The 24,325-nt window shown below is 34.5% G+C and overlaps 2 protein-coding genes and 1 pseudogene across 2 annotated transcripts; 1 reads left to right on the plus strand and 2 right to left on the minus strand.

The window, feature by feature from the left end:
* Positions 1-3,829: 3,829 nt before the first annotated feature.
* On the plus strand, positions 3,830-5,989 carry LOC146914979 (uncharacterized). The gene is made up of 3 exons (XM_085717583.1): positions 3,830-5,298; positions 5,385-5,445; positions 5,679-5,989. The coding sequence occupies exon 1, from the start codon at positions 4,038-4,040 to the stop codon at positions 4,986-4,988; it is 951 nt and encodes a 316-aa protein (XP_085573709.1). The 5' UTR covers positions 3,830-4,037; the 3' UTR covers positions 4,989-5,298; positions 5,385-5,445; positions 5,679-5,989.
* Positions 5,990-9,160: 3,171 nt separating this feature from the next.
* On the minus strand, positions 9,161-11,750 carry LOC146914980 (disease resistance protein RGA2-like; annotated as a pseudogene).
* A 1,605-nt stretch (positions 11,751-13,355) lies between these two features.
* Positions 13,356-17,409, minus strand: LOC146914981 (disease resistance protein RGA2-like). Its single transcript, XM_085717584.1, has 2 exons — positions 13,874-17,409; positions 13,356-13,771 (listed from the first exon to the last, which is right to left on the minus strand). The coding sequence occupies exons 1-2, from the start codon at positions 17,181-17,183 to the stop codon at positions 13,680-13,682; spliced, it is 3,402 nt and encodes a 1,133-aa protein (XP_085573710.1). The 5' UTR covers positions 17,184-17,409; the 3' UTR covers positions 13,356-13,679.
* Positions 17,410-24,325: the final 6,916 nt, after the last annotated feature.

Below are 24,325 nucleotides of genomic sequence, written 5' to 3' on the forward strand. Positions count from 1 at the left end.
TCCCAAAGTAAAATACAAATATACCCCTACGCATGTTAACATGCGTTACTTAATTTAACTTACGCTAGTTGCAATGTTTACGCAACTTAAGTCACGCTACGTGACTTAAGTTGCGCTACATGATGTTATTAACCCAGGCAGAACCTCATTCTGCCTCATTTTCATCAAACAACACACACACTTCTCAATTTTCTCTCAAATTTCCCAACTTCAAAATTCCTTCAACTTCAAATCAAACAACACTACAACAACAAGAACAAGTAAGCTTTCACTTAAACTATGTTGTTATGATAAAAAATTTCACTTAATCTAGAATTTTTTAGGTTTATTGTTTTGTTAAAATTTTAAATTTTTTTGCAAGAAATTATAGAATGCTACATGCAAATGACTTATAGTGTTTAATTCTTATGATGTTTAGATGTTTGCATGATTATGTTAGATTTTTTACACTTAGATTAGATTTTTTTAGATTTAGGGTTTGTTTAATTTTTGGTTATTTTGATTTTTGCAATATATGATACAATGTTACATGCAAATGAGTAATATTGCTTAATTATTTTGATCTTTGCATGTTTATGTTGTAGTTATCATTTTTAGGGTTTATGTATAATTTGCACTCCAAGTGTTTCATGAAATGTTTGAATGAGTTTTTCATTGATTGTGTTTAATTTGTAATTGTGTAGATTTGAAGCAATGGCCGGGTGGATCGACGTTCATGCAAAAAATTTCAAGGCAAATGTCAACTTTCACATTCCTCTTTTAAAATTCACCATTAAACACCATTCAAATCACCATCAAAATCCATTAAACCTTTTTTCCATTTTCATCAACCTCCTCACCTATAAATATAGCTCTCATTCCTCACAATTTCACACACAAAAAGTTCTCTTGAGTTGTCAAAGAACTTTTCTCTCTTCTCCCTCATTTAGCTTGTGTAATGAGTTATTCTTTTCTTCTCCCTCTTTTTTCTGTCCCTTCGAAAAAAGTCCCTTCGGAAAAGTCCCTTCGGAATTTTGTCTCTTCGGAATTTTGTCCCTTCGGTAATTTTGTCCATTTGGAATTTTGTCCCTTTGGTAATTTTGTCTCTTTGGTTGTCCCTTTCTTTTATTTCTTCATTTTCTCGCATTTTATTTCTTTCTAGCATTTTTTTGCGTTTCATTTTATTTCTATTTATTATTATCATTTAGCATTTTAATTATCGTCATTTATTTTCCAGCAATTAGAATGTATCTAGGTTCAATGTAAACATTATAAATGAGAAAAGTGTGTGTGTGTCCTTTTATTTCTTTACCGCTTTATATATGTCCAAAAATGCAAAAAATATTAGATTAGGGATTTTGTGGTGATCCAACGTCACTACAAAATCCACGCGCTTTTATTTTTATTGCTCCGTTAGTTTAATTTTCATTTATTATTCCAAAACAACAAAAACATTCACATAACAAAAATCAAAAAAATATTTTCATAATAAACCTTGATTTTCAATCAAGTGATCGTTCTTTTTATTTTCTTTCTTAATCAAATTTCAAATCAATTTTAATTCTACTTTGAATCATTTTCTTTCAATATAAAAAAACACACACAAATTTTTTTTGCCACTTGGCTTTTCTCTTTAAAACTTTTTCAAAACTAATAAAAAACACAAAACCAATCAAACGTCGATTTCTACCCCGAACTACGAGGTTTTTATCCCTTACGGGTACGTAGGCAAAGGACCTTTTCCTTCCAAATCAATAAAAAATGTAAATAAAAATGTTCCTTTTCTTTTTACCACTTTAATTCCTTCTTTTAAAAAGCAAGCAAGATTAAGCACAAAAAGTTAACACCTTCCCTTTATGTAACTAACCCCCGAACCCTAAATCTTTTGAATATGGGGTGTTTGAACTTTTTTTTCCCCTTTTCTAAAAAAAATTAAAGACTAATACCTCAAATTCGTCCTTGAATTTTAAAAAATCGGCCAAATTCGTCCCTGAATTTTGCGAAATAGCTATTTAGTCCCTGAATTTACAAAATGTCAATCAAACCAGTCCCTCCGTTAAGTTGGTCTGTTAACGGAGGTGACGTGTAACGTTAACCTCTTACAAGGCTTACCACGTCAGATGCCACACAAGCAGGGACCAAATTGATTGATTTACAGAAAATTGCCAAGGATTAAATTGATGGATTTTCAGAAAATTGCCAACGGCTCTTTCTCCTCTTTCTCATTAACGGCTCTTTCTCCTCTTCCTCATTAACGACTCTTTCTTCCCCAAATATATAAATTTGGAACCCTATTGTTATAATTTGTCACCTAGAGTTCAAAATGCCACAAAATTCTTCCTTGAATTGATGTCAACGTTCTTCCCCAATTCAAAAAACTTAAAACGCTAATTTTTTTATTCAATTTGAAATTCAAAAATCAGTGGTCATTGTTGAAGATTCGGTGTTCAGAAATGATGGGTGGCGGGCGTATGGGCAAAAACAATTACAACAGTCGGTCTTCATCTTCAAGCTCTATGTACAATGATGAGGTGAGAGAGCTTCAATGTTGGTGTCCTAGAATTTGTGTTGTAAGAAAAGCCAACACTGTCAATAACCTAGGAAGGCCTTTCTATGTCTGCCCTCTGCCAAAGGTTTGTTTAACAATGGTTATGTGATGTGTGAATGGTTTGTTTAAATAGTACTGATTTTGTCTTTTGATTGTATATGACGATGGTGAAAATTGTAAATTTTTTGTGTGGGTTGATGAAGCTGAAGAACTAGGTTATTTTAAAAACAATGGTGCTGTTCATGGAAGAAATGCAAGGTTGATGGAGAAGTCAAAGGATAAGGGCAGAGAAGAGGTTTGGAGGGCAAGTTTTATGGATAAAGTTGATTGTGTTGGAAGTGAGCTTAGGTTGATTAAGATATTGATAGGAGTATTATGTTTGATTGAGTTGTTTAAAATGCTATTGTATTGTGCCAAGTCCATGTAATGTTGTAATGTTGTAATGAAAAGAGGTTGTCAATGAATGAATCAAACCCTTCTGTCAAAAAATTTCAATCAAATTGATCCTTGAATTATATGCATATCCATCATATCGATCCTCAAATTAGTGAAAATACCATCAAATAGGTCCTTGAATTTTCACAACAGATATCATTGTGATCCTTGGTGCATACATTTGCTGAACAAAGTAAAAAGTAAAAGACAGACACTTTGATTATAAAAAGACAGACATTTGCATACCATCATAAGTCATATATTTGATGTTCATAAGTCATTACGTAGCCAAAAAAATAACATTACGTAGCTATCAAGTCATCAAATCATTTGATGCTCTTAAGTGATTAAATATCCAAAAAAACATAAACTAAACAAATCCAAAAAGCAATAATTAAACTTGTCTAAAAGCATAATTTAAACAAGCATCAATGCTTTGGAAATCCTGGAGTTGGGATAAACTCCATGTATTGAGGTTGAGTAGAAGCAGATGACCCGTAATTTGGATTTGGAACTCTAATAACTCCAGGAGCAGTTGGATTTTGTGGAGCATGACCCCTCAGTGGTGTTTGTTTATGCATGTCATTTGAAATCACTGGTCATCTCATGCCATATTTCCTTGTACTCATTCCCTGAAATAAAATCAATCAAATCAAACCTTAAATTATAACACTATCCATCAAATCAGTCCTTAAATTATCATAATAAGTATCAAATCGATCCTTATCATAGAGGGGTATAATTGGAAACACAGAAAAGATGACACTGAAAAGTTAAATTTCGAATTTTTACCATTTCCATCAATTTAGTCCTTGTACACGTGGCTGCCTTGTTGACACGTGTACACGTCATCACCACTAATAGAGCTTTTGGACGGATGGACCATTTTGATGGACGTCTGTAAAATTCAAGGGCTAAATAGATATTTCGCAAAATTCAGGGACGAATTTGGCCGATTTTTTAAAATTCAAGGACGAATTTGAGGTATTAGTCAAAAATTAAATGTTTAGTCGTGAATTAATTAGAGTTAACAGCTAATCAAATAGCCTTGATCTCCGAAAAATGACGCGACAAGATGCTACCACAACTTTCCTACTTAAGAATTTCAAGTGTTCCCAAGTTGGCATTGCCATCCCTTCCATCTCTTGAAATCCTTGATTCTGGTGGAATAAACTTCGAGTTGTGGAAACTCCTATTTAATTGCCATTGGAATGAAATTGTGGATTTATTCGCAAAGGGAATTGTGTGTAATATGCATAATCTTAAGTCACTTGTTATCATACACTTCAAAAATCTCAAGGTATTACCGGATGATCTGCGCTATCTTAGTGCACTGGAGGAGCTTCACATTTCAAATTGTGATGAACTTGAGTCTTTTTTGATGCATGTGTTGCAAGGTTTGATTTCTCTTCGAGTTTTGACCATTCAAGAATGTAAGAAATTAATGTCCTTGACAGAAGGTATGGGAGAATTGGCTTGTCTTGAGAGACTTGAAATCAAATTTTGTCCACAACTTGTTTTACCAAGTAATATGAACAAGCTAACTTCACTTCGTCAAGGGACAATTATGTGCTTCAGTGGAAACAGCAGGATATTACAGGGCTTAGAAGATATCCCCTCCTTACAAAATTTGAGTCTAGCACACTTTCATTACCTGCCAGAATCACTGGGAGCCATTACTTCTCTTCAAAGATTAGAAATCATTTCATGTGCAAATGTAAAGTCGCTACCAAATAGCTTTCAGAACCTCATAAACTTGCATACGTTGCTTATTGTTGGATGTCCAATGTTGGAGGAGCGATGCAAGAAAGGAACTGGTGAAGATTGGCAAAAGATAGTTCACGTTCCTGAACTCGAGTTAACTGCAGAAGAAATATACTTCAGTAATCTAACGAATCCCTACCTTTTTTCATGTTTTTCTTTTTATCTATATATAGTTCTTTGCAGCACTGACATTTCAGATATAAGGCTTGTCTCGTGTCTGACACTGATACCTGCACAACACCGACATATGTTGTTAAATTGAATCACTTTTCTTTTCTCAGATTATTATTTGCGTCTGCATGTTTATGTCGGTATAGTGTCCAATATGGATGTCTGAGTTAGTGCTTCAGATATCTGGTTTTCCTCACCTAATGTATGATGATTTTTTACACGTTGGATGGAATTCTAAATGCAGGGAGTAATTATTCACACTGGAAGAAGGAAGTGCATTTGTTGCACCGTAATGCTCAGCCATACTATATGTGGTCAAAGGATGAGTTTAGCACGATAGTCGATGCATTCTAAATGAACTTAATGGCATAAATAGAAAACTCTCCTATATGCCAAAAATGGTGAGCACCGAAAACATTTCTTTCTCCTTTCTTCATAAAAAATTGAAATTGTCATTTAAATAATTAACAGGCTTTGTCGTCTGCAGGTTGCATTGAAGATCACATTTGGTCTGCAAAATTCTCATTTCTTACTGAGGACAATTAGTGGTTAGTTTTCCCATCTCTTTTAGGCTTTAGCATGCATTTCCAATCCAAATTTCATTATCTTCAATAGGTGTTCCTACGGTCAATGATCTTTAAATATTAACTCATTCTTCACATATGAGACAGAATTTTAAAGAAAACTAAAACAAAACAGAATAGAAAATTAGTTTAGAAGTTCAAACTGAACAAAATATATATAAATTTATGGCATATGACAACAATTTTAAAACTTGCAGCTTCTTACCGAAATTCTACACTCGTGGACATCTTCCTCAAGCTTCATCATCCGGATGCTGATACTCAAAGGAGAGAATGAACAGCTTCCTTTATGCTTAGGATGAATCCTTACTTTTCAGTTTTAACTGCAAATTTTTATCATAGATATAAGTGGTTATTACGATGGGAGAGAACCAGGCTCTCGAAAATTAGTGAAACTGCGTCTGTTTTCTATGAAATATTCTGCAGCAGTGTAAATGTTTGTATTCAATCTCTGTTTGAAACAACTTTCTTTTGAGTTTCATCAATAAAATCGTTGTTATTCAGTGAATTTATCAATTTGTAGTAGCAAATATATTCTGCACTAAGCATCTCAACATGTATACTTTTACAACACTTCCTATAGTTCAACCATGGCATGACTATAAATATGATAACAAAATATTATATTATTTCAATGGCTGGTAGAATACCTTATAAAATCTCTATTCAAAATTGCATTTCTGATTTTTCCCTATAGTTACAATCAATTCAAACTATAGTTAATCAATAGTACACAAAACCCATTCTGATATACTGACTGATATAGCAGCAAATTACCTGAAAAAATTCATTTTTTGGACCAGTAACATGTGGTAATCAATTACCATACGCAAAAAGATGTTCATAAGTAAAATTTCCTCTGCAGATTTCAATAAAAACCTACAAAATGTTTTTACACTGTCATAAAAAATTTAATTTTTTTTAAAAGGGAAAATTAGTTAATTTATATAGTTCAGAACTCACAGGCACAAGTCATGCCAAACCATCTAACTTCACAAATGAAAACCAGGACAAGCAACAACAGAGGCAAAAAAATACAGTCCAAAACATTAAAGCTCATTAATTTAAAATAATTTGAGATTTTGGATGACTTGGCTTATATTTTAAAATAATTTGAGATTTTAAAAAGTTGCAAAAATTATATGATATATAATCATATAACAATTCAATCACACTTCATTAATTTTTAGAAACATTTTATAGCTTGCCTAATTTAAAAAATTTAAAAAAGAAGCTAAGTTGCATCTTTCCGACCCTATACCCCAAAAAAAAAAAAACTACAAATTCCACTCAACCAATCTTGATCAATCTTACCATCATTTAAACCAAAAAATATCTATCAGTTACTGCAATATTAACCAAGTACTAACACTGCAATAAACTAAGTAGTCCAAATTCGAAAACCATAAGTTTCATACACCATTGGGTTTTTTACATTTGTATTTAATTTGTTGTCATATGTCACAAATTTTTATAACTTTTGTTATTATTTTTGTGTAGTTTGAACTTCTTAACTAATATAAAGAATGAGATAGCAAACATTTGCTGGAACTGTGAATTTCTATCATTAGAATAATGAATTGTGATTCCTTGAATGCATAAATAAGTTATGTGATGTATCGTGCCATGTAAATTTGTTGCTGAATCTTTCTTATTTGACTCTATGCTTATTCATGTTAGTGGAAATATGCTTATTGACATTCCTACACTGAAAATCATGTCCTGGAATTAACATTCACCTCTGTCTAAACCTTTGATACTGCAGCAGATCGCGTTATGCGTTATGTCTCTGTGCCGAGAATATGGTTTGGATTAATGGCAACAAAACACCTGCACCAAGATCGCTCAGCAAGAACGCGGTAACAGCAGCAGCGTCAGTTCTGTCACAGATGGGAGAAACCAATGGAAGGATAGATCAAGTGCAATGTTGATGCAGGTTTCTTCGACTCAGAAGGCATTACAGCTGCAAGTTTTTTCCGGACAGTTTATTTTGGCACGAACGTAGTTGAAATGGCCTAGACTCTACCGTTGAAGGTGAAGTAGTGGCATTATTAGAGGCGATGAAGATTGCATCCAATAGAGGTTTTGATCGAGTTGTATTTGAGAGTGACTCTCAAATTCTAGATAATGCTATTTACTCGAATGTCCAAGGCCCGTCTCAATTTACTGTTATTTTTTCTTGTACGTCGTTCTAGTTACACTTTGAGGTCAAGCGTGTTAGGAGAAAACGAATATGGTTGTTCCTACCCTTGCAAGGTCACCGTAGTAATGAGAACATTTTGTTTAATGAAATAACTTTCACTCATATAATGTAGTAAATTGGATCTTCACCTCTTTCTTGTTTCAATGGCATTCATTTACGGCAAAATGTTCAATCAGTTATAGCTACCTCGGTATCCTTATTACTCACATTTCCCTATTCTTTAGACACCAGAACAGGTTCACTCTGGGATTCTACACCTCTGAGTATTTCCACAAACATGTCTAAATCTATTGTTGTATTCGTCGCGAACATAAACCAACCACTGAAGGAATTTTCTGGGGTCATTATCACAGTAGAAGAGAATGGCAATCTTGTGATACTAGACACACACAAAAAGGTTGTTTGATCCACATGTTTCTTTCTCAAATATATAAGACACATCCCGTTTGTTTTAGATTCTAAAAAAATGGATTTTTCTTTGTATTTCTAAAAATAGATTTTTTTTTGGAAATTTAGTCAAAAATAGTATAAGTTATTTCAAACTCATTTAGTATAAGTTAAAAAAAGAGATTTTGACATTCACTAACTTAAATATTCATTGTTCGAGATTTAGTAAAAATTACATATTTTTTCAAAATGATATTTTTCAAAAATGATTTTTATAATAAGCTATTTGAAATAGCTTTTTTTTTTTAGAGATTTTTTCAAAATTTAGTATCCAATTTTTTTTTTAACAAAATGATGAAATACTTAGAATGACATTTTAAGATAAGCTATTCAAAAGGATTTTTCATTTGAAGCTTTCCTTGAAAATTTCTTTGTTAAAAAAATTATAAAAAAAACATATTACACTACATAAATTTATTTTGAAAAAAGCTATAACAAATGTGCCCTTATGAAATAGTATTTTATTGTTATGAAATTAAACTTCAATTTATAAATGTATCATATAATATCACATATGTGTAGGATACACTCGCAATAGATAGTTGAAGTTTCAAATTCCTAACAAAATAACTGAACCATACATCAATTTGGTCAAACATTTTCCACTCAAAAGAGAGAAAAAAATGGATACATGATTATTAAAAATAAAAAATAAAAATTAATTTGTCAAAAAAAAAAAAATTATTAAAAATAAATAAATAAAGATACAAATAAATACAGCAAATTTTTCAATCAGAGCGTTACACATCCAAGCTTTATACCTCCTTCAATCATGCTGTCAAAATCTTTCAGGACATTGTAACCCATAAAAAATTGTTCCAGAAATTGCTTGTATGCCAGCTGATCTATCTCTGTACACATTGTTCAATATAAGTCTAAAATCACACCATATTTGATATAGTAAGACAAAATAGAAAGGAATAATATTAAGAGATTCATTTAATTCAATTACGAATACTTCTTCAACTTAGGGCAACCAACAATACTTAAGCATTGCAAGTTTTGGAGTTGCTGAAAGTTGTCTAATACTTAGTGATTGCAATTGCAACTTAGTGATTTTAACTTTGGAAAACAATAGATGTCTAACACTTGAAGAGAAGTCATGGCACCCAAACAGTCTGGCAAGGATGTTCGTGAATGAAAATCGAACAGAGACAAACTTTGCAGTGAGGGGATGCCTTCTATGCCATCTAGTATGTTTTCATTACATCCGCAGAGTATCAGTCGACGGAGGGAATGTAGACTGTTCATGTTATGTGGAAAAACTAACTGTGGACAGTAATAGATTTCAAGTGTCTCAAGATAAGTTAGGTGTCTCATACCGTCGGAAAGGGATTTAAATTTAGGGCAGAGGCCAACAAACAAAGCTCGAAGAGAACTCAAATCTTGCAACAAGTGCTCTGATAATGAATGCATTTCATCAGAAGATTTAATTGTAAGAGATTCTAAAGCACTAAGTGTACTGAGTTCAACAGGTAATTCCTTGAGTCCGTCGAAGTGTGAAATCCGAAGTGACTTAAGATTGTTACTGGCAATTCCCCGTGAAGAGGAAGCTACATCTGCACTGTCATTGTTGTAAAAAACGACTTCAATAATTCTTCATTTCCTCCACTAACAGAAAGTGACTCCACAGATGGAAGGGACTGCAATGCAAGTTTAGGGGCATCTGTTATATCTAACTCCAAAAGTTGTGGTAGCATCTCTACTCCTTCGACTTCCATCCCCCTCTCTAAATTTGGTAAGTCGCACAAAGTCAACTTTTTCAATGTTGTAAAAGCCTTCTCAGTCGCAGGTTCATAGAAGTCATCATCATAGAAGCATGGTAATATACCATATGGTGGAAGCTGCCTGCAGTTTTCAAATTTATCGAGAGTAATATGAACTAAACCTTTTAGAATAGAAGTATTTCTCATCCAAGGAGGAAATTGTGTTCCCATAAAACACTGCACCCAAAAACTCATAAGACCTGAATGAGGCTCAAGAGCTTACAGTACTCGCTCGGCATCAACACCACCAACTTGTGAATTAGGATAATCACCCCATGACAAATATAAGCGATTTAAGTCCTTCTTGCCAATCAAATTAGCTTTTCTTGCATCCTCTTCATTCAACACTTTCTGAAGGCCTTTGATGTGTAGCTTGCCTCCTAATTGTAAGTTGTGTAGCTCTGCTAAACCAAACCCATTTTTTGAACCAACAATGAAAGTAGTCAATGTTTTCAGACAAGTTAACTCCCCAACTCTAAAAGGAGTTGATGTCAATCTCTGGCAAGGAATAATAACAAGATGTCTAAGGTCATGCAATTGTGTCAATTGTTTCGGAAAACTAGAAAGATCATCACAACCTTCAAGTTTAAGTGTTTGCAATTTCTGCAGTCTACAAACAGACACGGGCAAGGTTCTTATACCACTCTTGTAAAGTTTCAAGTACCGCAAATGCATTAAATACATCAATGCAGAGAGATGAAAAGACCTTGTACGTAAAGCTCGGAGAGGATTGATCAATGGCAACACATATGAATCCATGAAGGGTGGTGATTCAAAGTCAAGAAAGGTTCGCAATGATTCAATTTTTTTTAAGAGATTCAAATTTACTTTTGTAGGGAAGCAACTTATATGGTGAGCTCTAGTTGACAGATTAGTCAAGCCTGAAGCCTCAGAAGCCACACATTCTTCTTTCATAATAGACTGAGCTAAATCATGGATTAAATCATGCATTTTGAATGTAATGTTACCTACAAAATTTGATTTGACTTCTTGAAAGAATGACCTTCGGTTTAATTCATTCCATACCTCATTACCAACATGCTCCATCTGTAAGTTTCCTCTAGATGTAACAAGTCCATTTAGCCATCCAAAGTCGAATGAGATTTTCCTTCACCATTTCAAAATCCTTAGGAAAAACAGCACAAAAAGTAAAACATGGCCTCAAGGACAATTTCAAAATAAAGTAGCTTAGTCTCAAAGCAGACATGATAGGGTTGTCCTCAGATAAATTCCAAAGCACACTTTCCTTTACAGAAAGCCATTGATGTTCCTCGCTTTTAAAGCCCAAAAGACTTCCCAATACTTTAGCAGCAAGAGGTGAACCCACACATTTTCTCACTATCTCCTTGCCTATTGCTGCAAGCTCTGCACGCTCTTCCCCATTTGGTCCAAAAGCATGCTGTTTAAATAATGACCAAATATCGTCATCATATAAACCAAACAAATGGTGAGCAGGGTGAGGTCCCATGATGGTTGCAACAATCTCAAGTCGTGTTGTGACTAAAATAGATGAACCTTTCATTGTATTTCCACTTTTCAAAAACTGCCTTAACTTTTCCCATTTTACTTGTTCTTGGTTCCATCCAATACAAGTAAATACTTTTTGCTTTGCAAAACTTCTTGAACTTTTTTTGCATTGATTCCAAAGTCAAGATATTAGGATTTTGTCTCGTGGCAGATTCTATGATGGAATGTAGGATTTTCATCATGCTGAAATCATCTGAAACACAAACCCATATTTTCAAGTCAAAATGGGTGGTTACGCTTTCATCGTTGTACACCAATTGAGCAAGTGTTGTTTTTCCATATCCACCTAAGCCAACAATGGAATAGACAGAGAGATCCTCACTGTTAATTTAATTTAATTTTCCACCGCACAACGCGCATATGTATATATCTAGTCTAGTTTATAGTCCTCATGAGCTTAACTCAGTTGGTATGTATATATATAGATTTTTCCAAACTATTTAAAGACAGATTGAAAGCTAACACAACACTGCAGCCTCTTGACCAAATGTTATCATCTTATAAAACATATTGTGAATGAACCTCAACAGTATGAAGATACTTGAAGGAGCAATCAAATTTATCCAAATCATTTTTACCGAGTTTCCGGTGTGTGCGTTAGTCTTGATGTGGAGAAAAACATCTTTTGCGGTCTAATTGCCGTTTAAGATTTGTCAGAGCAAAGGCAATATTACTTTATTGATTGATCAACAAAGTGAGGAAACTTGTTTGACAAGTAATTGATAATAATCCAATTACCATTAACAATCAGATTAAAATTTATGTTCCAACTACGTAATAGATTTAACAACTTCACAGGCCACAAATAAACATTAAAAGAGAAAACAAAGCATGTAAGGGATGACTTCAACAAGATATTGGTATCATGTTTCACAAGATATCAGGTTTATTTTTTTTATAACTAGTTATATTCAGTAATGAAAGTATATTTAATAATGTGGAATCACATTTTTAAACCAGAAACAATGAACTTCAAAAGAATGAATTTACATCTGTTCAATAAAACTGAAAAACTGAAGAGTGGTTGGAAAATTGAGGATATAACACTCTCCATCAGAGAGAGTAATCAATTTTAACAATTTTAAATAATTGTTTCACTACATAATTGCCATTCTACCAACTTTGATTATCTATTTCTTATTTCTCACATGCAGGATAAAATCATATCAAACTCCACATCAGACGATTCTTATACTGCTCTTAGTTAACTTACAGTAATTGAAGTTCGTCTCGTAGAGAATTGAAGGTAACTGGAGCATACTGTGGAAAATTGAAGTTCCTCGCAAAGTAAGATCCTTTCTATGGAGAGCTGCTCGTAACTGTCTTCCCACACGATTGAATTTTCAATCCAAAGGAGTGAACTGTAGTGAAAACTGTGTTTGTTCTTAGTGATAACCAGTTCTTAGTGATAACCATCCGTAGGATTTACTACAAAATACTTGGGACCAGGCTCATCTTGATGAAGATATAACAACTTGCACACAATCAGCTCAAAATTTTACTGATGCACTTTTCTAGCAATGTGACAAGCTTACCACAGAAAAGGACACAGCTAATGTCCATGATAATTTGGAGCCTTTGGAGATGCAGGAATAACAAACTGTCCGAGAACACATTAACATCAGAAGTATCGGTTCTGTTGATAGCAAAAGTCTCTCTTAGATGGAATATGCCTTAACAAGACTACACAAAGTGCAATGTAGAATGTACTTTCTTTTATAATGTAATTTTGCACGTACAGCTTGGTCCAATTGCAAATTTATAGTAAGAAAAGCTGAAGCACTGTATATTTTTAAGCCGAAATTTTTGGGTTGGTACTAAAATTACAAAGTTAAAATTGATTTTTGTTGCGAAACATAATATTGATACTTGAAAAATAAAAATATTGAGTCTAAAAAACGATACTATTTTTGATATTGTGATAAATTAAGAAAACTAAATAACAATAAATATATGCTTATTGTATCTGTTTGTATCAATACATATTGTAATGAGTAAAACCAGTTAATATATTTCTTTTTGTTCTAATGACTAAATTTTAGCTTTAAGAGGAATAATTGGAAAATCCGAAATTTGGATCCCAGTCCCAACATATATACTACAATGTTTTTACCAACTGAGCTACATGACAAAATCCGTGTTGGGAACGGATAAGAAACAATTTAACATATGATCCATGTTGTTGTTTGGCATATAGGATGAGATTTTTCTAACACTACAGAATGAAGACAACAGCTTTACACATCTGTATTGACTTAGTCGCGTTCAGTCATCTTGTCAAATTCACTGTCGTTGGGCAAGTATTCATATTGAGGGAAGTATTTGTGCCATGATGGTATGATATTCCCTGCACACCATTGTTCAATGTAAGTCTAAAATCACAGCATTTTTTGTATAGTACGAAAAAAGAGAAAGGAATAAAATAATGAGATTCATTAAATTAAATTACCACAAAATGTTGGTTTGAGACCATATGTCAGTTCAAATTCAGGAATGTGAGCTATCTTATGCCAATCTTCACCTTTTCCTCTCTTGCATCTCTTCTCCAACTTAGGGCAATCATCAATACTTAACTTTTGCAAATTTTGGAGTTGCTGAAAGTTGTCTGGCAGTGAACTTAAACTTGAAAACATGCCGATTTGTAATACTTGAAGAGACGTCATGGCACCCAACCAGTCTGGCAAAGATGTTAGATATTGAAAATTGCACAAAGACAAACTTTGCAGTGAGTGGATGCCTTCTATGCCATCTGGCATGTTCCTATCATAATACCCACAGACATGCAGATGACGAAGAGAAGTTAGACTGTTAATGTTATGTGGAAAAACGAATTGTGGACAGAAACTGATTTGAAGTTTCTCAAGACAAGTTAGGTGTGTCATACCGTCGGACAAGGATTTAAATCTATTGCATCCATGAACAATCAAATTTTGAAGAGAACTCAAACCTTGCAGTAATTGCTCTGAAAAGGACTTTATTCCATCTGAAAATCTAATTTCAAGATGTTTTAAAGCACTAAGAGCACTGAGTTCAACAGGTAATTCCTTGAGTGTGTCACTAGATATGTAAAGTGAATTAAGATTATACTTATTATTACCAGAAATTCCCCTTGAAGAGGAAGCTACTTCTTCACTGCAATTGTTGTAAACAATGGACTTCAATACCTCTTCATTTCCTCCCCATATGTAAAGTGTCTTGACAGATGGAAGGGACGGCAATGGAAGTTTGGGGACATTTATTATACGTAAGTCTAAAAGTTGGGGTAACATCTCTACTCCTTCGACTTCCAACACCCTCTCTAAATTTGGTAAGCAACGCAAAGTCAATTTTTTCAATGACTTAAAAGCCTTCTCAGTCGCAGGTTCATACAAGTCATCATCAATGTACTTTAGATCTCTCATTTCAGATATAAAAAGAGTAGTTAAACATGGTAATTTACCTAATGGAGGAAGCTGGCTGCAGTTTTTACAGTCAGAGAGAATAATATCAACTAAACCTTTTAGAAAAGAAGTATTTCTCATCCAAGGAGGAAAATGTGTTCCCACATAACCATGCAACCCAAATATCTTAAGACCAGAATGAGGCTCAAGAGCTTCCAATACTTGTTCAGCATCAACACCACTAACTTGTGAATTAGCGTAACCACCCCATGACAAATATAAGCGATTTAAGTCCTTCTTGCCAATCAAATTAGCTTCCCTAGCATCCCCTTCATTCGACACATTCTCAAGACCTTTGATGTATAGCTTGCCTCCTAATTGTAAGTTGTGTAGCTCTGCTAAACCGAACCCAGTTTTTGAACCAACAATGAAAGTGGTCAATGTTTTCAGACAAGTTAACTCCCCAATTCTAAAAGGAGTTGACGCCAATCTCTTGCAACCAATAATCAAGAGATGTCTAAGGTCCTGCAATTGTGTCAATTGTTTTGGAAAACTAGAAAGATAATCACAATATTCAAGTTTTAGTGTTTGCAGTTTCAGCAGGCTACAAACAGACTCAGGCAAGGATGCAATCTTACTTCGATACAGTTCTAAGTACCTCAAATGGATTAAGTTCTTCAAAGCTGAGAGTTGAAAAGAACTTGTGCGTAAAGCTCGGAGAGGGGCGATCGATGGCAATACATAAGGATTTTTTGAGGGTGCTTTAAACTCAAGAAAGGTTCGCAAGGATTCAACTTTTATGAAAGGAATCGTGTTGTAGTCAAAGCTGCTATTAGTATCGAAGAAACTTAAAAGGTGAACTCTACCTGGCAGACTAGTCAAGCTTGAAGCCTCAGACACCACACATTCTTCTCGCATAACAGACTGAGCTAAGTCATGGACTAAATCGTGCATTTTGAATGAAATGTTACCTACAATATCTGATTTAACTTCTTGGAAAAATGATCTTTGGTATAATTCATTCCATACCTCATTACCAACATGCTCCATCTGTAAGTTTCCTCTAGATGTAACAAGTCCATTAGCCATCCAAAGTTGAATTAGATTTTCCTTCACCATTTCAAAATCCTTGGGAAAAACAGCACAAAAAGCAAAACATGGCCTTAAGGACAATTTCAAATTAAAGTAGCTTAGTCTCAAAGCAGACATGATAGGGTTATCCTCAGATAAATTCCAAAGCTCACTTTCCTTTACAGAAAGCCATTGATGTTCCTCGCTTTTAAAGCACAAAAGACTTCCCAATACTTTAGCAGCAAGAGGTGAACCAACACATTTTCTCACTATCTCCTTGCCTATTGCTGCAAGTTCTGGACACTCTTCCCCATTAGGTCCAAAAGCATGTTGTTTAAATAATGACCAAATATCGTCATCATATAAACCTACCAAATGATGAGCAGGGTGAGTTCTCATGATGGATGCAACAATCTCAAGTCGTGTTGTGACTAAAACAGATGAACCTTCCGTTGTATTTCCGCTCTTCAAAAAATGCTTCAACTTTTCCCATTTCACTTGTTCTTGGTTCCACACATCATCCAGTACAAGTAAATACTTTTTGCTTTGCAAAACTTCTCGAACTTTTTTTTGCATCGATTCCAAAGTCAAGAGATTAGGATTTTGTCCAGTGGCAGATTCTATGATGGAGTGTAGGATTTTCATCATGCTGAAATCATCTGAAACACAAACCCATAATTTCAAGTCAAAATGGTTGGTTATGCTTTCATCATTGTACACTAATTGAGCAAGTGTTGTTTTCCCATATCCACCTAGGCCAACAATGGAATAGACAGAGAGATCTTCAGTGTTACTTGCATGCTTTAGAAGATACTCAACAACTTGTTCTTTATCTTTGTCTCTTCCAAATACTACGGATTCAGTGATGACAGAGGTAGTTTGGCGCCACTCCTCATCTTCTGGTTCCATGACCCCCACATTTAGTCCGAACCTGATCCTGTCTTCAGCAATGACATCAATCATTTTAGCAACCTCTTTCATCCTCTTTGCAATGCCGCGACGAGCCAAAATCTTCTTATGATGGAAACGAGTGATCCACTTGTTGCGTCCTTGTGGTTTTGATGTTATTGAACATTCATCCAATATATCATCAAGAACATAAGCAGCATCGCCCAGTTTTTGCAGCCAATTTCTCACAGCACGGCTTGTTATTTGCTTCTCTTCAGCATCGTGGAGGACAGCACGGATTGCAGCGAGATTTCCAGATAGCCTTTGGGTCAATTCTCCAACACCCAAAAAGGATGCAAGCTCCTCTCGAACAAAAGATCCGAGGTTCTCAATCACGATTCCAAGTAATGTGTCAGCCATTTTGCAGGTATGAGAACAGAAATGAATCAAGGTTTGGATTTGGAGACGACTTTACTCTTGGAAGATGGCAATACTAACTTTAGATCTCGTGTAACTTTTCAAGGTTAGCTCCTCTAAACGATAGTAATTATTACTATAATATCATTGAAATACTAATAACATGTTACAAGTTGTGAAGCTCCGTGACAGTGAGTGAGGAAAAGAACAAAATAGGGAATCTATTCATATGAAACATCATGTGCGTTTATGTGTTCAATGAATATAAAAATTGTTTACTTTCAAGTTTATGCCTTATTTATTGGTAATTGTTGTCGTAATTTTCAAAGGTTGGCTCCGCTAAACCATGATAGTTAGTACTCCCTCCGTCCCTATATATGTAACTACTCTTTCCCTCTAATAAAAGGGTGTTTACATATAGGGACGGAGGGAGTATAATATTAGGATCACTGTAATAATGGGCTATGCATTGTCACTATAGTTAAATGTATTGAAATTGCAAACATTATTGTGTCTTTTTCATTAGTAATTTTATGGACTAAATTGATCGATGGAAAACACATTTCAATATTAAATTATTATTTAAAAATAATTTTGAATTTCAAAACAACTAATAAAAGATACATGAGTTTGCAATTTTGATACAATCATATATCAATGTGAGAACAAGTTATTCTTTCATAATAAAAATAGGGGTTAAATAAGTTTTTTGGCCTTATAAATATAACAAATTTTGATTTTAGTCGCTACAAAATAAAATGAGATGGTTTCATCTTCACAAAAAAATTTGTTTTTTTTTTATCCCTAATAGATATAGTTTTGACAATTTTTTTTGACATTTTTTGTACATAATATGAATATATAAAGGTTGAAGATAATAAACAGACATAACATTGATACATCTTGAACATAAAAGAGTTATAATCTTGACATTTATATAAACATAAATTGGTCATTAAGGACCAAAAATAAAATAATTTTTTTTGTGAGGATGAAAATATTATGTTTTATTTTTTAGGGACTAAAATCAAAATGAAAATATTTAACCCATGTATTAATTTAACATTTCAAGTTGATAAAGTGCACACCTTCCTCCCGTCAAACTTGTTTAATGTCAGTGGATACCCATGTGGAATGTGTACATTCATGTTGTTCAGATTTCGAAAGACTGATAAACAATGTCTAAATTCATGTGATAGATTTTTTTTTTGGTTGTTTGAAAATATAATTAAAATAAATAAATTATATTTTAATCTCCAATTTTTCTTAAATCATTAAAATTTAATCAATACTCTTTTTTTTGGTAGTGAATATATTTTTTTGGTAGTGGAATTTAATCAATACTCTATGATAAACAATGGTATTTCAAGGTTTAGTGCCACTAAATTACAACTATTATTTAGTGTTGCAACCGTTAAATAATAAAGTTATTGAACATATATTCCTTCAAAAAAAGTTATTGGGCCCATGTCTCACGCTTCCACGATTTTTTTAGACTTCAACGTCAATTTTGAGACACATTTCAACATTTCTCCACCTTGACTCTAAATTGATGGTGATGTCACTTGAACCATCAGCCACCATTCTTCTTTTTCTTTTCCTTGCATCAAACTACACCAAGTAGCTCCACAAGCTTCCACCCTTGTACCTCTTCAACCCTTGTGATGCCTTCCGCCCTCCTGAAGATCCTTGCATCCAACTACACTAGGATTTTAGGTAGTTCCAAAAGTCTACACCAAACCCTCTTCAACCATGGAACGTTTCCCGCTTCCTTGAAGATTCTCTTGCATCCAATCCCACTTGGTCTTTTAGGTAATCACACAAGCCACGCCATACATTTTTCAAACCCCGGAATGTCTTCCGTCCTCTTGAAAATTCACACGCTTACAACTAGAGTATAAAACCCAAGGTCTCCATAGTTGTACCATTTTTGGTGTCATTAACTCCACCTCAAGCATAGCTTTATCAACCTCAACTTCCAAATGAGTACTTCCACTATGCCTTTAACCTTGCAACTTCACCTCAAAGGTTGATCACGAGTATTGTTATCTCCGCCTCTCCAGACTGACAATGAGTATTCTTCCCACCGCCTCTCCAGGCTGATTTTGAGTGTTTAACGTCTCTCCAGACGACCACCACTCTACAAGGCATCACTACCAAGGTGAGAAACACCACCATCTTCATCCTCCCACCAACAAAACACCAACGTATCCGCATCCTCATCCTCATTGGAGACAATTTGCGAGGAGTGGTCATTGTTCTCTATACAATCCCTCTTGAAGTGACCAAACATGTTGCTAGAACAAAATGTGTTTAACACTACCCTTTAGAGTTTTGATGATAACAAGGTATTAAAAATTGTCAATTGGATATGCTAATATTTGTTTAAGTGTACAGGACCATAGACAAAAAAATTGTGTCTACTTAAGGCTTAGGTACTAGAAGAACAAATGAGAGCAATGGAATCAACAAGAAGGAAGCTTTATGCATCTGAAGAAAAGTGTGCCTGAAGTCATAGTGCTCCTGAAGTGATGACGTCATCAGAAGCAAGTTCATCAGAAGCACCTCATCAGAAGCAATATCACTAGAAGCTGAAGTTCATCAGAAGATGAGAGACTTAAAGCGTCAAAGGTTGTTCAAAGGATTTAATCACGCCTAGCATTACAGAAGACCAGGAGAGTGTATCAATGGCTATTTTGAATGGATTTGAAGACATTGGATGCTTGTTCTTTGAAGAGCATTGACAAAGTACAATTGTACGTAGTGTACAACCACTACCTCCACTACCCTGTTTTTGTCTCTACTACAGGTCAAGAAAAACAGCTATGCCTACAACAATGTTCCTTTAGACTTGAAATGGATTTGAAATTGATCCTTCATAGGACAATAACCAAATCAGGAAAAATATCATTGGTGATTGATCAAAGCTTCAAACGACTCTTTTTTGATGTCCTGGCAATTTCACAACGTCTCTTTCACACCTTTATATAAAGGAGTGAAAACTTAGAGAATGGTAAGGACTCTACAACAATTTACAAGTGATAAAACTCTGTCAAAATTGTTCTGCATCAAAAGTTCACTTAGAATTTCTTTTTCAAAGTTCATATCTTAGAAATTCTAGAGTCATAAGAGTCTGTATTTGATTTATATTGTGAACACCACTGATTGTATATCAATTGTTCAACCTCAAACAATTTTCTTTGTAATTCTGTTTGAATAGAAGTCTCTTGCAGTTGTGCTTGAGCATAGGAAGTCTCTTGATTGTGTTCAGGAGCATAGGAAATCTCTTGCAGTTGTGCTTGAGTAGTTTGAAGTTTCTTGCTAATTTTAGCAGTGAGCATTTGTAATCAGATATTACATTTTAGTGAATTCTCCTTGGAAGTGCAAGGGGGACAGGACTACTTCTGGTTTGTGGAAGGAACCTGTATAATTGCTTTGTGTCTTTCTTCTTTCTCTCTCTCTCTCTCTCTCTCTCTCTCTCTCTCTCTCTGTTTTTATCCGCTGCGTTTAGATCCTGAACATTACTTCAGAAGTGGAATTCTATCTGCTTCTAATCAGTAGTTTCAGCTTAGGAGAAAACGAAGAAAAAGCTAACACAATTTAACCCCCCCCTTCTTGTGTTTTTCTCACCTTTAATTGGTATATAGAGCCTTGGTCTGTTGTCTTAACACTTAACAGTGTAACAGAAAAAGATCTGAGAAAAACATGTCTGCTGAAGACTCCACTTCTGGATCTGGGAACAACAATGTTGTTTCATATGATTATGGTAACAACAAGAAATCTAACTCTGGAAAAGTTCCAAAGTTTAATGGAGATCCTGAATAATTTTTTGGTGGAAAACCAACTTCTACAGCTATGTCATTGGTTTAGATGAAGAACTATGGGACATTCTAGAAGATGGTGTTGGTGACTTAGTTCTTGACGAAGAAAGAGCTGTTATTGATAGAAGGAAACATACTCCTTCTCAGAAGAAACTCTACAAGAAGCATCATACGATCAGAGGATCACTTGTCACCGCCATACCAAAAGCAAAGTATATGAAGATGAGTGACAAATCTACTGCTAAGGCAATGTCTGCTTCTCTCTGTGCAAACTATGAAGGCAGCAAGAAAGTCAGAGAAGCAAAAGCTTTTACGCTTGTTCATCAGTATGAGTTATTCAAGATGAAGGATGATGAAACTATTGAGGAAATGTACTCAAGGTTTCAAACCCTAGTCTCTGGATTACAGATACTGAAGAAAAGTTATGTTGCTTCTGATCATGTGAGCAAGATACAAAAAAGCTTGTCTGCTAGATGGAGATCTAAGGTTACTACTATTGAGGAAGCTATAGATTTAAACAATTTAAGTGTTGAAGATCTTGTCAGCTCTCTCAAAGTTCATAAGATTAGTCTAAATGAACATGAGCCTGCTAAGAAGAGTAAATCTATTGCTGTTTCATCTAAAGGGTAGTCATCAAAAGCTCTTAAAGTTGTTGAATCTGAAGAAGAATCAGCTGATGTAGATTTTGATGAAGATCCTACTGAGAAGATGGCTATGCTCTCAAACAAGCTTGAGTATCTGGCAAGGAAGAATATGAAGTTTCTGAGTAAGAGAAGTGGTTACAAGAGCTCCAAGAAAGAAGACTAGAAGGGATGCTTCAACTGTAAGAAGCCTAGACATTTCATTGCTGATTGCCCTAATCTTCAGAAGGAGAAATCAAAGGACAAGTCAAAGAAATCAAGCTTCAACTCAAGGAAGTTCAGGAAGCAGATTAAGAAGAGTTTAATGGCAACCTGGGAAGATTTAGATAGTGAATATGGGTCTTAAAAGGAAGTAGCAGAAGATGAAGCAAATGTAGCTAAAGGGTTGGTGGCTACAGTGACATCAGAAACTGAACCTGACTCAGAATCTGAAGATGAAAATGAGTTATACTCTAAAATTCCCAAAGAAGAACTGATTGAGTCTCTTAAAGAACTCCTTACACACTTTGAACTTAGAACCAATGAGTTGAAAGATTTAAAAGAAAGATATGTTGATTTAATGAAACAACAAGAATCAACTATGTTGGATCTGAAAGCTTCTGAAGAAGGACTTAGATGCTTTGACTTCATTTGTAAAACTTATGAAAAGAAGCTCAAGTTTCTTTGTCAGAAGCTATAAGAAAAGTGTAATGGAAAATCTTTAAGTAAACATGAAATTGCTCTTGAAGATTTCATTATATCTAGTATTGACAGAAGCAAAGTTGCTTCAATGATTTATGGCATTTACAGAAAAAATGGTAAAGGGATTGGATTTTCAGAAGGGAAACCAAATGAAATCAGTCTTAAAGCATGTTGTGAATGCATCAAGGAAGGATTGAAAACCTTCTTTGTACTTGAAGGTGCTAAGTGTGAAACTATAGTTCAGTCAGGACCTGAAGTTTCTTGCTCTAAGTCTAAGAATATTTCAAAGTCAAAGAACACTAAGCCAAAGGCAATGACAAACTCTGATTCTAAGACTTCAAAGATCAGGATTCTGAAGAGATCAGAACCTGTTCCTCAGTGTCTGTTGAAATCAAAGTCTAGTATCTTAAAGTCTAAGTTTCAGAAGAACAAGACAGTTACGCTTCTGGTGAATCAAAACCAAAAGGTGTTGAACCCAAGGTGGTGATTAAACAGAAGCTGTCATACTTACAGCACAAGGTACAAGAAGTGAAGAGTAAAACCTCCAGTACTAACCTCAAAGGACCCATAAAACAATGGGTACATAAATATGAAATTGTCAATGCTACAGATATGTCTAAGAGCAAAGGAAAAGCAAAAATCATGGTACCTAGACAGCGGTTGCTCAAGATATATGACAGGAGTGAAGTCTATGTTCCTCACCCTCACAATGAAAGAAGGGGGAAATGTGAAGTTTGGAGGCAACCAATCTGGCAAGATCGTTGGTACATGAACTATTGGTAACTCCTCTATCTCAATTAATAATGTGTGGTTGGTAGATGGTCTTGAACATAACCTTTTGAGTATCAGTCAGTTTTGTGATAATAGTTATGATGTGATGTTTTAAAAGACCAACTGTACAGTAGTCAACAAAGATAACAAGTCCATATTATTCAAGGGAAAGAGGATCCAGAATGTCTATAAAATTAAATTCTCTGAACTGGTTGATCATAAGGTAATTTGTCTTCTATCAGTGAATGATAAGAAATGGATGTCGCACAGAAGGTTGGGGCATGTTAACTGGATATTAATCTCTAAGCTTAGTAAGTTACAACTTGTCAAAGGCCTATCAGACTGATAGATGTTTGGCAAGTGCACCAAATAATATCGAAGTATTAAAAATATCGATCCCACGAGGACTGTTTTTAACTTCAATAATTCAATCGCGTTATAAAAATAGGATGTATAAAAGTTTATTTTGTTTTGCCACTAGGCAGTAGATTTGGTTTGATTTTATGAAATCAAATAAAAGAAAATAGATTTGATTAAGAAAATAAGGAGAGAGATGAGATCAGATCCGTCGAATCCTCTAAGTTCCCCTAATTGGTATACCGCACCTATTTGTTATGAATCTTCTTCTAACTTATGATGATTAACAAAATAGCTCTAATCAATCCCTTGAATTAGAACCCTCTTCTCAAACTACAGCCCCCAATCCCTTGGGTGGTCAAATAATTCTTGAAGGTTTTATCGAACGTTAACCTATTATCACTAACAAACGATTATCTATTCCTAGAATAACCCTGTTTATTAGAACAATTCAATTAGGTCTAAGTCGAAAGCCATGGCCAGTGGTCATTCGTTCTCACAAAATCAAGTTATATGTGATCAAGATATAAAAAGCATTAAGAACAATTGAATTGAATAAACTAGAATTGAATTCATAAACAAAATAGAGTTTCACAACAACATGTGTCAATTAAGGTTACAAAGATTCATCTCGGATCTAATCTCTAAGAGATTTAGCTACTCATAATCGAGTTTACAAATAGCATAATCAATGATTGAAATAAATCATACATGAATTGGTAAAAGGTTGAAGAAATCGCCCTTCTAGCCGTTTCCGATGTCTCAAAATCGCACTTTGCTCTCCAAAATCGTAACACTTGTTCTTCAGATTGAGTGCAGTATTTATAGAAGTCTTGGGCCTGACCCATCAAAATCGCGCCGCGCCTTGTATATT

Source organism: Medicago sativa, chromosome 6, assembly GCF_051527215.1.
Source record: "Medicago sativa cultivar Bolivia chromosome 6, Bolivia_mono, whole genome shotgun sequence".
Taxonomy (NCBI): Eukaryota; Viridiplantae; Streptophyta; class Magnoliopsida; order Fabales; family Fabaceae; genus Medicago; species Medicago sativa.